Source organism: Lytechinus variegatus, chromosome 10, assembly GCF_018143015.1.
Source record: "Lytechinus variegatus isolate NC3 chromosome 10, Lvar_3.0, whole genome shotgun sequence".
NCBI classification, from domain to species: domain Eukaryota; kingdom Metazoa; phylum Echinodermata; class Echinoidea; order Temnopleuroida; family Toxopneustidae; genus Lytechinus; species Lytechinus variegatus.
In genome coordinates, this window is record NC_054749.1 from 28,394,063 (window position 1) to 28,406,852 (window position 12,790).

General features: G+C 35.9%; 1 protein-coding gene across 2 annotated transcripts; it reads right to left on the reverse strand.

Annotated features, from left to right (window-relative positions):
- Positions 1-5,298: 5,298 nt before the first annotated feature.
- Positions 5,299-10,998, reverse strand: LOC121423273. 2 transcript variants are annotated; one of them, XR_005971255.1, is made up of 4 exons: positions 10,696-10,998; positions 7,311-7,512; positions 6,300-6,665; positions 5,299-5,579 (listed from the first exon to the last, which is right to left on the reverse strand). XR_005971255.1 is itself a non-coding variant. In XM_041618602.1 (3 exons), exons 2-3 carry the CDS (start codon positions 7,495-7,497, stop codon positions 6,370-6,372), a joined length of 483 nt encoding a protein of 160 aa, XP_041474536.1. In that variant the 5' UTR covers positions 7,498-7,512; positions 10,696-10,998; the 3' UTR covers positions 6,299-6,369. The 2 variants fall into 2 exon arrangements, 1 of the variants encoding a protein (XP_041474536.1); XM_041618602.1 differs by lacking the exon at positions 5,299-5,579 and having other exon boundaries at positions 6,299-6,665.
- Between the last annotated feature and the right edge of the window lie 1,792 nt (positions 10,999-12,790).

Sequence of the window (12,790 nt, forward strand, 5' to 3'; positions counted from 1 at the left end):
AAATATCCTGTTAATCAAACGCTGCCCTCATTCTCTTCCGTTGATTTGCTTTTTCATACATTTGCAATAATAAATAAGTCCAAGTTTTATACAAGTGACAACGTGTACATAAATCAAAATAGCATAAACTCATGCATACAAATGTGTAATGTTTTGATACCTTATTCATATCAGATATCATGTGGTGATATATACATCAAGATACATACAAAGTTGGCACATTGTTTTTAAATAAAAACCTATATTATATATATTCCACAGAACATCAGCAACACAGTGTTATTAATAAAAAAAAACGGCACATAGTTTTGACAATAGACAATGGAGAAAAAAATAATGATAATGGGGCATTCACCCAAAAGCCATTAGGCATGTTGAAACGTGCATACCTAAGAAAAATTGATCGTTAAAAAATATTTAGTATTTATAATTGTGGATGTGACAAAGAATACCAAAGAGTAAATAAAAATCATTGATTAAAGCAGATAACAAAATCAAACTAACGTAACACAATTTCAAAGTATAGTAGAGATGTAAAAAAAAACCAAAATGATAAACAAAACCATGCTAATAAAAATCAATAAATGCTAAGTAATTTCTTGAGTTCTTATTGTTTTAAAAGTAGTACTTATTAAATTGTATATTAATGTGCATAGTTTACACCTCTGAAGAATACAAAACATTGATTGAAAAATGAAAAAAAGAAAATAGCACCATGCAGCGGGAAGCGCCTCAATTATAATACCTTATATCTGCTTGTAAGGAGAAAACCTTTCATTACCCTTATTTCCATAAAGAAATACATACGTCCTCAGTGGATTGTTTATCATAAGATACAAATGAATAACCTTGACACAGAATTATTGGATGCAACAAAGTACTGAACAAAGAGTAATACCATGGTCACATTTTCTCTAGGGCGGCCGTACGGCGAGTCGAAAACAGCCGTTTCAACATTTTTTGTACCAACTGCATATAGGTGATTTGAATTGAAATTGATAAAACGGCTGTTGTCGACTCGCCGTACGGCCGCCATAAATCAAATGTGACCAAGGTATAAGTAAGGTGTGTAATGTGGGCTGGGTGAAAAGCCGTGTTGAGTGCAGTCCCATCAAAATGAAATATCCCATTTAAAATGAAATTATACTAAGAAGTTATAAAACACTGTACGAAATGATAGGAAAAACATAAAATTAATTTAAAAAAAAAGAAACAGAGACAAGGAAAGAAGAATGTACTTATTTTAGGAAAATACGACATCGGGCCCACTGACCGATATGGACCAAAAAAACCACGATTAACTTCTTTTATCGTTGCATGAATCTTTACGTATCAATCTGTAGTTTCGTAAACATTAACTTGCGGGATTGAATTGAAATTTCATGAATGGATGTAGGTCATTATGATAAAACAATATTCATAGGCCTACATACTCAGATAACAGAGTAGGGAAGTAGGTCTACCCATTCCATGTATTCAGCAAATCAGATTACAGTATAAGGGGGATAATCGTGTCCGAGTGTAATATTTGAAGCAGAGTACGGATATTTCTTGAAATTGTTTCATCACGGATATCTATTTGTGTTTATATATCTTTTTTTTTCATTTTTATTATTTTTTTCTCGAGGCAATCTTTTTCATTGGCCGGAGTACAATATTCAAATTTCCAAGGGGGTTTAACATCCACCCGTTCCCTCGACCTCCCCTGTGATCACAGCTTATTATATGCCTTCTCGGATCTGCATTTGTTATAGGGAAAGAGAAAGAGAAACTAAGCATTTGGGCATATAAAAGCAGATGTGAAAATTATAACCCTAGTTTTGACACGAGTGCATGTTCCGGGTGCATGTACTATTGAAGACATCGATGAATTTGTATTATCATCGTAATTCTAAAAAAAAAAACTAATTTGGATTAAATTCTTATTGGTCTCACGGAAACAACTGATAAAAAACAATTACTTAATCATATCAATTTAATAATCAATTATTCAGTATATCAAGGGAGAGGGAAGTCTTTTTCTGTTTTTTTTTTCTTTCTCGCTCTCTCTCCTTTATTTGTATTTTTTAATCTTAATTCTCCTGTTTGTTGTTTGTGTGTTAGTTGTTCAGCTTCGGTGTTTTTTATATAGCGGTTGGATGGGGGAGGGGTGTGTGGACTCGTAGACGGGAGAATTATTAATACATTCATTAATTCAGTTTGCTTAGGTGTTACGTTATGTCATATTGTCCAATTGCTTTAGCTGCATACAGTAGTCGTTGAAAATGTTATTTTTGTATGATTTTGGATTATGTCTCTGTCCTGAAACAATTTATCTGATATGTTTATTTTTCAATTTGTCTATATAAATGCCATTTGATTTGTGTATTCATAGATGCAATTATTTTGTTATATTATTTCGTATGATATGTATGAATTTCATTTGAAGTGAATGATAAAGATTATTACAAAAAAATAAAACAAAACACCGGACTTTGTAATGGAATCACATGACTCAATACCAACTAAAGCATGGATGCATGCTTTTATTCATTGATATTGAGCGGCCTATTGTGACTCGTCACCTGTGACCCATCCCGAATGTTCTCAGGGGGTGATCACGTGGTTAAAAAGGCGCTAGATTTATAAACGGTTTGGGGTTTTTTCAGCTTCGTTATTCCAAGTTCACGTACGTTGGCATGTCAAGGGAATCATTCGATGTAAGTACTATACTTTACGCTTTGTTTTTTTTTCATTTATCGTTACTTGCCATTGAGGCTCAGTGGATTGATAGAGAAGTGGACATGGTTTAAAAAAAGATAAAAACTCCGGCAGCATTTTTTGGCAGATTTTATCATTAGATTTGAAAGCGAATATCAAGGCCTAGGCCTCGATGCATTTATTTTTAATGGCATTTTTTTCTGTAGTCTCCGTGTGTACTGGTGGTTTTGACTATTGCCTTTGAAAGGGAGTCATGGGTTCGAATCCCAGGCCTGCCAAGGCGTAATTTCCTTTAGCAAGAAATCAATCCACATTTTGCTGCACTCAAGTCAGATGGAATGGATACCCAGCATGATTAATTCCTTGAATGCAACGAACACATACACAGCAAAAACTGTGGTGTTAACCGGTGTACATAGAGGACCACACCAGTTATTTTACACCGGTGTTAAATTGGTGGTGTTAGTTTTACACCTATAGGTGTTATTACAACACCTTTTGTTGTTACATTTACACTCTTCGGTGTTATGTTTAATCTCTAGGGTGTAATTTTAACACCTCAGGGTGTGGTCCTCTATTAACACAAATTGGTGTCAGTTTAACACCGCAGCTTTTAGAGTGTAGGATGCAGCTGGAGCTTAAGTAATACAGTGCGACGCCGTCCTGATAGCAGGGGCGGAAATCTCCCCAAAAGGTAAAGGAGCTGGAAAATCAGACAAGCAAAACCCCAAATGTAAGGTCATTTCGACCTAAATAAATTTGACAAGCAAAAAAAGGTGGTTTTCACCCCAAAAGTAAGGTCATCTCGTCCAAAAAATTGTTTTATTTTGATTTTGAATGATGTATTTCTTTCCATCAGAAAAGACCCAAAATAGTAGGGGGATATTTTTCCTCCCTATTATTTTGAGAAGGGGACACGTCCCCCTGCCCCCCGGGATTTCCGGCATTGCCTAATCGGCACATTGGACTATATATTATAATCGATGCCTTATGAATGCCTTATTTTACAAATTCAATGCAATGTAGCAAACACAACACCTCATTTTTTATTTGCAAAATGTATATGATAAGGTGAATGAATTAAGAAGCAGTTACTATATAAACGCCCCCGACGTAGTGCTTATTACAGAACCGTAACCAGAGCTGAGATCAGATGAGTCTTTTCAATATATACGTATATATATATATATATATATATATATATATATATATATATATATATATATATATATATATATATATATATATATATATATATATATATATATAAATTTTGGGGGGCCTATGGGCATACATGTAGGCTAATTGATGAAGTTCCTCGTGGGGTTTCTGGGTTTATTTTTCTTTTCACCATGAACTTTATTCCGACCTTGAATAATCTCGTTTGGGAGGGGACTCGTACCCCCGTGTCCAGCCCCTTCCTAGCAGAAACAAAATCGAATTGTAGGAACTTTAAATACTTTGTCTCATTCATCAAGAATTTCATCCAAAATGTGCTGCACTCAATTACCCAGGTGAAGCAAACGGGTATCCAGTTGGATGTTTCCCTTCATTTTTTACCGCCTTTGGGAAACCCAGTCATGGGGGGGGGGTAATACATTATTACACGTTTTGAAGCGCATACACATAACCGACACATAGATACTGCGACATTAGCAATTACAAAACAATTAATGATACGGTTAACCAACCAAACGAAAGGATACAGTGCGTCCCACAGAAAAGGGAAGAAAGAGTGGAATCCGGTTGGAATCTCATGTTTAAGAGACCAACAGTTTGGTAAATCATTTACGCATGGCAGATTACATAAATATCGAGGCCAATCAGAAACGATTTGCTGATGCCAGGCTGACACTTGTACGACTTTTGGTCACGATTTTGTCGTGGCAAGTCGTGCCATTTTGGGGCACGAACTGGGAGGCTTCCGCACTGTTTACGACTTGTTCACGACAAGTTCACGAATGCGTGCCCGTCAGTGTCCACATTGACACGAACTGGCACGACGAGTTCATGCATAGTTTGCGCATAGTTTACGCACTTCCCGCATTGGCACGACGAGTTTGCGCAATTCGGACGGTGTCGTGCTGAACTATTCGTGAACACGACGTGAGCTGTTCGTGAACTATTCGTGACAGTCGTGGCATGACGCGCACTGCCACGCACTGGTACGCATCCTCCCGCATAGTCCCGACGAGTTCACGAACAGTTTGCGCATAGTTCACGACCCGGTCGCTAAATTCTGTTGTGACCAAAATTTTGAACATTTCAAAATTCTCGTCCCGACATGGCACGCATAGTCACGACGTGTTTACGCACACTTCACGCTAGTTCACGACTAGTTTGCGCACTGGCACGACTTGAGTCGTGCCAATGCGTGACACAAAATCGTGCAAGTGTCAGGCTGGCTTTAGAAACTCACGTGTTAATCTGAATCTACTCTCATTTCAGGGATCAGTGACAGAAGCTTAACAAAAAAATACAATAGAAATGTTTAAGAGCCAATCGTCGAATAAGCACTGTTGTCGTGTCACGAACCAATATTCAATTTTTTCAGCGCATTCTGTTTCTGACATTAACATTTCAAACTCGTTTGCTCGTTAATGAGAGAAGTGTTCGTCACATACTAGCTATCAAAAAGTGTAGGAACAAAAAATCTGTATGATGATGTAAATGGAATATCATAATCAATTTGCCTTTGACGAAATAAGTTGTGGGAATCCTGTTTCTTTGTTTTCTGGGACACACGTACTTTATATTACATTCAAAAGGGAAATTAATAATAACATATAAAAGAGAGGGGTGATCCGATGTACTTTATATTCTTGAGCAGAAAAAGAGTGGTCATTCTGGAATGTCTCCTCCCTTTTCTCCGATTTCTCCTGCAAGAATATACAGAAAAGAAATAAAATATTAATCAAATGTAAAACATAATAAAACTTCTACTTTAAAGGTCGATTGATTTTGAATCTTTGAAGGCCTTGTGGTCATTCATATACCGTGTTTTTTTTAACCAGAATATATGCTCCTTAAATTTTCTTATTTTTTCTCTCTCTGAAGCCAGGGACAGCAAATTGTGTATCAAGAAACATATCCAACATGAACAAAGATATCTCTTCTATATATGAATAAGAAAAACAATAAAATCATTAATGTATAGCGTGTCGTGCATGGCTGACAGCCTGCCATGAGAACAAACTGACAAGAATGGATACCGCAAAGCAATACTTTAGTTATACAAGATAGGAATGCATAAATCACAACGGGTGTTAAAGGGTAAGTCCAATTATCATCATGTCAAGTTTGTTTTGATAAAAGTAGATAAAGAAAGAAACATTGATGAACTTGTAGCTAAAATCCATCAACGAATAACAAAATTCATGATTTCAGCAAGTATATTGTGAAGGTGCATGCGAACACATAGCTCCCCTCTGTAATGTGATATGCTATATTGCATGGTTTTCATTGTTGTTTTAGAGGCGTAATCACTATTAAAATCTTGTTTTTATCCAAACCAACCTATTACATCCGAGTTTAAATGTCTAGTCGTCTTTTACTATATTAACTATAATAAGCATCAATACATATAGGCCTACCATTACCTTGCTCGCATGCAAGCTCTTTTAATTCCATGCCATCTTGAGAGTCTGTGGTAGTCGTCCCCGGCCGCAGCTATGCAGTCGGTGTACGGGACCGACGATGCATCCCGATGACCACGCCTACTCCGAGTGTGACCACCGTTACCGAGGCGACTATGATTAGGATATTGGTGTGGTTTTCCTCCTTGCGAGAAGGGTCTGGTAGGTCGATATCGATGTTGTTTTGGCGATGTTCTCCGGGATCATTTATATCCACTTTGCTATCAGGCCTGGGCCTAATAGATCTTATTGGATTGACTGTCACACGCTCTCTCTCTGATCGGGTTTTGAGGGCCTCTTCTGTCGTTGTTTTCGAAGGCCTGAAAAGACCTGGATTTAGACAACACATGGCATACAATCATTTTCGTAACAAAGTCATGTCATTCTATGATCTATTTTCTTCTCCCAAGTTATGAATCATTGATATGGGTGTCATGCTGCATTTCGGCATTGTTCTCTTCACCTATATATATATATATATATATATATATATATATAGGTGAAGAAGTTGGTATCTCAATCTCGCTTGCTGATTTCTGTGTAACATTACAATCTTGTTTTATTTTTACACATCAGCGGAATTATGGGGGGGGGGCAAAACGATATTTTTGCCCCTCCCCCAATATTTTTATTGGTGGGGCGATCGCCCCCTCCCTGCCCCCCCCCCCCAGGATCGACGCCCCTGGCTTGAACATAATAAATCAAGAGAACGCCAAAATTAAAAGGCCGTGTGTATGGCCTACTTTGTTTAATAAGAGAAATGAGTTCATTGGAGCTTAGAATTTAGAGTGAATGAATGCCAGCCATTTTGCTTTTGGGGTTTAGATCGGCTTATTTCTGCAGTCACAGTCACACGATTAAAACGGTCAGTCCGATATAACCATTGTGAGTTATTTTGAATCGCCTATATTACTCGATATCGAGTCCTTGATGGTGTGACTGAGACGAGAGGCATAGAGAGAACATTAGAATTACCTTTGCACTTTGGGCTGTCGTTCGCCGAATGGCATGGGTTACAAACACCAGTGAAAGCGTCGCAGTAATAGGTTGGATGGGCGTCACATTTGCCCAGGCAATTGTCAACCTGAGCACTCGCGATCGTCGCCAAACCAATGGAGATCACGACCACCAATCTTAAGTCGAACAATCCCAATTTCGGCATTTCGTGTGCTCTGCTCTGTGCGTAATTAGAAGATATGTGTTAAGGTTAAAAAGATCTGCAGTAGGTCTTCTGCAGTTTGATCAAACTGCAAATTGGGCAAGAAAAAATAAAATGATGTTGCCCCCCCCCCCTCCGGTACTTGCCCCACAACTGGTTGTTATTTCAGTTCAGCAAAGGATTCATCCATTCTTTACTGCACACATTTCAAACCATGATGCATGGGCGGAAATCTGTCCCGAAAGGTAGGGGGACCATAGGGGCAGATTCCAGCTATATATTAATCCCCGATCGGCAGCTCGAAGATGATTTTTGTTTGGTCATTGAAGGGGTAGTCCCCATGGTCCCTTCTTACCTTTATTCTTATAAATCAACATAAACATATAACATCATCATAATTCTTATTGATATAATGCGAGCGCGAAGCGCGAGCAATTTTTTTGTATGGAAATTTTATGTATTTTTCCTAACATTTGAACATTTTCGGCAATGTTTGTTATTCTGCAAAATATGTGTATGCAGCTAAATAATTGCTACGAACGCAATGTGCAAGCAGAAATGAACTGATGGAAAAGGTACCTGTTAAAGACTGCCTGCAGATAGGCATGAAGATGTTGCATATTTCAACAATCAAATAATGCGAGCGCGTAGCGCGAGCTGAAATTTTTTTGGAAATTTTTGCCTAAAGAATTAATGGAAATTGTAAGTACTTTTTGTAAATTAAACATATGTATATATAATGCGAACGCGAAGCGCGAGCGGAAAATTTTGAGATTTAGACCTAAGAACGAGACACTCTATTCATGTTTTGTAAATCATGAAAAGGATGAGTAATTGGGGGTCTTCCTCGCGTTAATAATGCGAGTGCAAAGTGCAGCCAGAAAATGTTTATATACGTTTAATTTGCACTGATCGAAAAGGTACTTGTTAAGGACCGCTTGCACTTAGCCATGAAGGCGCTACATATTTTAACAATCAAGTAATGCTAGCGCGAATCGCGAGCTGAAAATTTTTGACATTTCTACAAAAAGGATCGAAAATTTTAATCAATTTTGTTATCGTGAACAGGGTAGTTATATAACTAAACGATTGATGCAAGCGAAGCGGAAGCAGAAAAATTCGAGATATAGACCTAAAAGCGGGACACTCTATATCATGTTTTGTAAATCATAAAAAGGATGAGTAATAGGGAATCTTTCTACATTAATAATGCGAGCACAAAGCGCGAGCAGAAAATTTTTGATAATGTGATCTGAAACTGGATAATGATTTAAATAGAGAACAAGTTAGATGTCTGAATAAATATGCACGTGTTTCAGATTTAGACCTAGAAACTAGGCATTCTACACATCTTTTATAATGAAAAATCAAAGCGAGCGCGAAGCGCGAGCTTAAACTATTTGATATTCCGATCTGGAAAAAAAGAGTCAATTTCAGCTGTATATTTCAAGCACTTTGGAGAAAATTGTGAGGTATATGGATCGCACTTAATAAAGAGCTGATATTTTTCATTATTATTTGAGTTTTTACATAGGATCGGGACATCCTTAGGACATGCCATATGAAAATGATGACTATCTTCCTATTCCTCTTGCTACGCGCGAGATGAAACAAAAGGGACATCATTAAATTAATATCTTATTTATTAATGCCTAATGGGACATCATTAGATCAATATCTTATTCATTAATGCCTTTTGGCCTGAAAACTGGATATTTGAAGCACATTTTTAATTATGAATAGAATGCATCAGTTAAAATATTTTCCAACCATTAATGCGAGCGCAAATCGCGAGCCAAAATCTTTGATAAACTGTCATAAAATCAATTGAGACATATAAAGACATATTATATAACTCGCCGATCAAAATGCGAGCGAGTAGCGCTATCTTATACGTTCTGACAATCAGACTTGAAAAAGGGGGATATTTTTTCAAACTAAATGGAATGCACGAAAATAGGTACTTCATAAATCGAAATTTGCGATCGCTCAGCGCGAGCAGAAAATGTCAATATTCAGACCATAAAGCTGTCATTTGTACAGAGCACTTTTTAAAAATCAGTTTGTAAATCACACAAAATAATGAAAGTTCGATTTCCGAGGTGAAATGTGTAAAGTATATTGATTTAAAAACTTGATATTTAAGCTCCATATTGAACAATCACCTATTAAACAGGCAATGCGAGCGCGAATCGCGAGCGAAAATTTGACATGAAAAAATATTCTTTTTATTTCCAAGTCTCCACCTCATCTTATTTTATTCACTCTGGAAAATTTGACAAGCAAAAAAAAAAGGATAAAAAAGGTTTTCACCCAAAATATAAGGTCATTTAGTCCAAAATACATTTATAAAAGAAAGAAATACTAGGGGGGACAATCGATATTGTGTCCCCTCTACTATTTTTGGTAGGGGGACGCGTCCCCCTGTCCCCCCTTGGATATCCGCCCATGCCATGATGGGATGGGAATCATTTCTTGAAATACGATCGACCAGTAAGATGATTTAGTTTGGCCAGGGGCAGCCCCATGGATGGTCGATACAACAGTATAGGAAAAATTCCACCCCAATAAAAAAAATGATTTGAATAAAAAGAGAGAAATTTAACATGCATTACAATGACTTCATCAAAATCAGATGAAGGCCTGAAGAAGTTATGGCATTTTATACTTTCGCTGAAAAGGTATGCAAATGTGGGGACTGATGACCCCACACCTACCTACTATTTTTCTGTCGTATTTTATTATATGAATTAAAAAATATATATGATAGGCCTATACAAATTTTCTTCTCAATGTCCAATGAAACAAAGTTTTGTAATTCTTTCCTGACTGTGTAGAATTACCACACACTTAAAATGTTGGGCAAATACTGTACACTGTGTTTCATGTTGGTAAATATACACAATATATCAAATTGAGCAAATTTATTACCCAATTATTAGTTTTTATTACCCAATTTGGACAGATTTTAACCAATAGTTGTGTGGACAGTATGATGTCCAGTGATGGTTAAAAAAAACAATAGGGCCTTTTTTGCCCAACCCTTTTAAGAGTGCACCATTTTAAGCTTTCATGGTTCAATCATGCAGGTTGGTCCTGAGTGACATCATTGACTTTATGATTTTTGCACATCACTATTTGTGCTTGAAATTGTAACGCGTTGTCTCGTTATATATAGAAATCATTTTAAAATCAACTCACCTAATTGTAAACTGTTAGCCTAATCCTGAAGAATAAACTTTGTAAAACGATGAACATTCACGTTGCATTTGAAGCTTGGAAAGGAAACTTGGACAATGTCGTGCCGTATCTATAAGTAGGTAATGATAAGGCAGAAGGGTACATCCCAAATGATTTCGCTATACACCCAGCATCGATATATGTATACAAATATCTGTCTCGCTCACGTGGAGTAGAGTGACGTATTTGGCTGGCTTCGATGCCGATAATGAATATTCATTACGGTTTGGCTTATGTTTGCTTTGATCCTGCCATGGATCCTTGCAATTTCGCAATTTTTTCTTAATTGTATTCAAACCCAAGAATATTTCGAAATATATAGCTTTTTAGTAAATGTTGTCCTTGAATAAAACAAGTAATATAACGAATGTAAACATTTTATACCAGCAACCTGCACGTACGAATTGTTTCCTTTCTATCGTTGCATACCATGTTATGTGGCGGTTACCAAATATTGTTCAGATATAGAATAATGGCTAGCGCTTTATCATTGCGAATTACTAGGTTGCATATCTAAATCTTGTAAAGATTATCAATGCAATCGCGGGAATATATCGATCTTTCTTGTAGAAAAGACTATTATATTGCAAAATAACAATAACTGATTCGGGGAACAACTTTTTCACTGTGACCTTGGCTTTAATCCACGGTAATCATGGTAATGGCGTGAATGAAAAAAAAATCCACTATACAATGTACTTTATGCAAAATATAGGCTGTATTTTTTGCCTTACTTGTATCCACCTTTATTTTTTGTTTGTTTTGTGTTTGTTTGATCATGCCACCCCTTCTCTCTATATCCCATCTCTACAAAATATTGAAATACAATTTTGTAAAAACTGAAAATCCCAGAGGCTACAGATATCTTTATGTTGTTGTTTTTTTAATCACTCGACCCAAAATATGGGTGCCAATAATTCGGTCCAAAATTGTTGTCTCCTAATTCGGTATTTTGTTACTACTTAACTCTTTATTAATGATGTCTTTGTGTAGTAGGTCACTCATACAATGCAGCAAATTTTACGTTCCACTGTTGTCACATCAATTTCTGTCCAAAAGAGTCCTCTCCGAAAAATAAGCAATTGACAGAACACAGCATTTTAACTCAATTCAATTCAAAATTTATTTCGAAATATAAAAGCATTAATACAATTTCAAAAATGTAGCAATACAATGGAGTTGTGACGAGTGTACCGTGACACATAGACAGACAAAAAATACATTAAAAAATTGAACCCCTATAGGAAAATTAGAAAAGATAAGAGGGTGAATTTATGCCTCATAAATCAATGAAATTAAAAATAAATAAGTTTTTGATAACACTACTAACCCAAAAAAGAGTAAAATAATTTTCAGTCCAGTGACCAGGGTTATGATGAAAAAAAACGTTTTTTATTAAAAAAAAAAAAAAATTAAACGTTTTTTTTTATCTTTTTAAACGTTTTTAACGCTTTTTTCCAACGAATTATACAATTTCCTGTAAATCATATACAGTATGATCTAACCTCTTGATGTCTTAAATACATTTTTTGAGTAAGTAAGAGATGGCTTCAATCTTTTTAACTGCATTTCCGATAGAAAGGTAATATTTTTCCCCAAAATGACTAAATCATGGAAATTGAATGCTTAAAAAAAAGAACACCTAGTTAAAACTTTACAAGTTAAATCCTCATACATGTAGATCTACAAGTAGTCCTGGGATATTTTTTAGTCTTATCAACCGGGGAATGGGGGCAAAAATTTGCACAATGGTATAGAAAATGACATAATCATTGGGGTTTAATTAAACTGATGCTTTATTCCATTTGATTTAATAACGCCAATTTTAGTGCATGAAATACAAATTTAGGTTCAAATCTATATATAAAATTTTTGATTATTTTTTTCATTGAGGAAGTCTGATCAAACGCATATTAGAAAAAAGTCAGTATAAAAATATTTTTAACCTTCTTAAAATATTTCTTATGTACGTTTCTTTATTTTTTTGTGATTATTTTCAATGGAATTACTGTCAATAATTTTTCCAATCATTACCAAAAAAATACAAATAATAATA

What these genes read in the sequence shown, in the direction of transcription:
- LOC121423273 (XM_041618602.1), bottom strand. Translation starts at nt 7,497, where the DNA reads ATGCCGAAATTGGGATTGTTCGACTTAAGATTGGTGGTCGTGATCTCC. An exon ending in CGACAGCCCAAAGTGCAAAG is followed by an intron (nt 6,666 to 7,310) that starts GTAATTCTAATG and finishes GTCTAAATCCAG; the next exon opens with GTCTTTTCAGGCCTTCGAAA.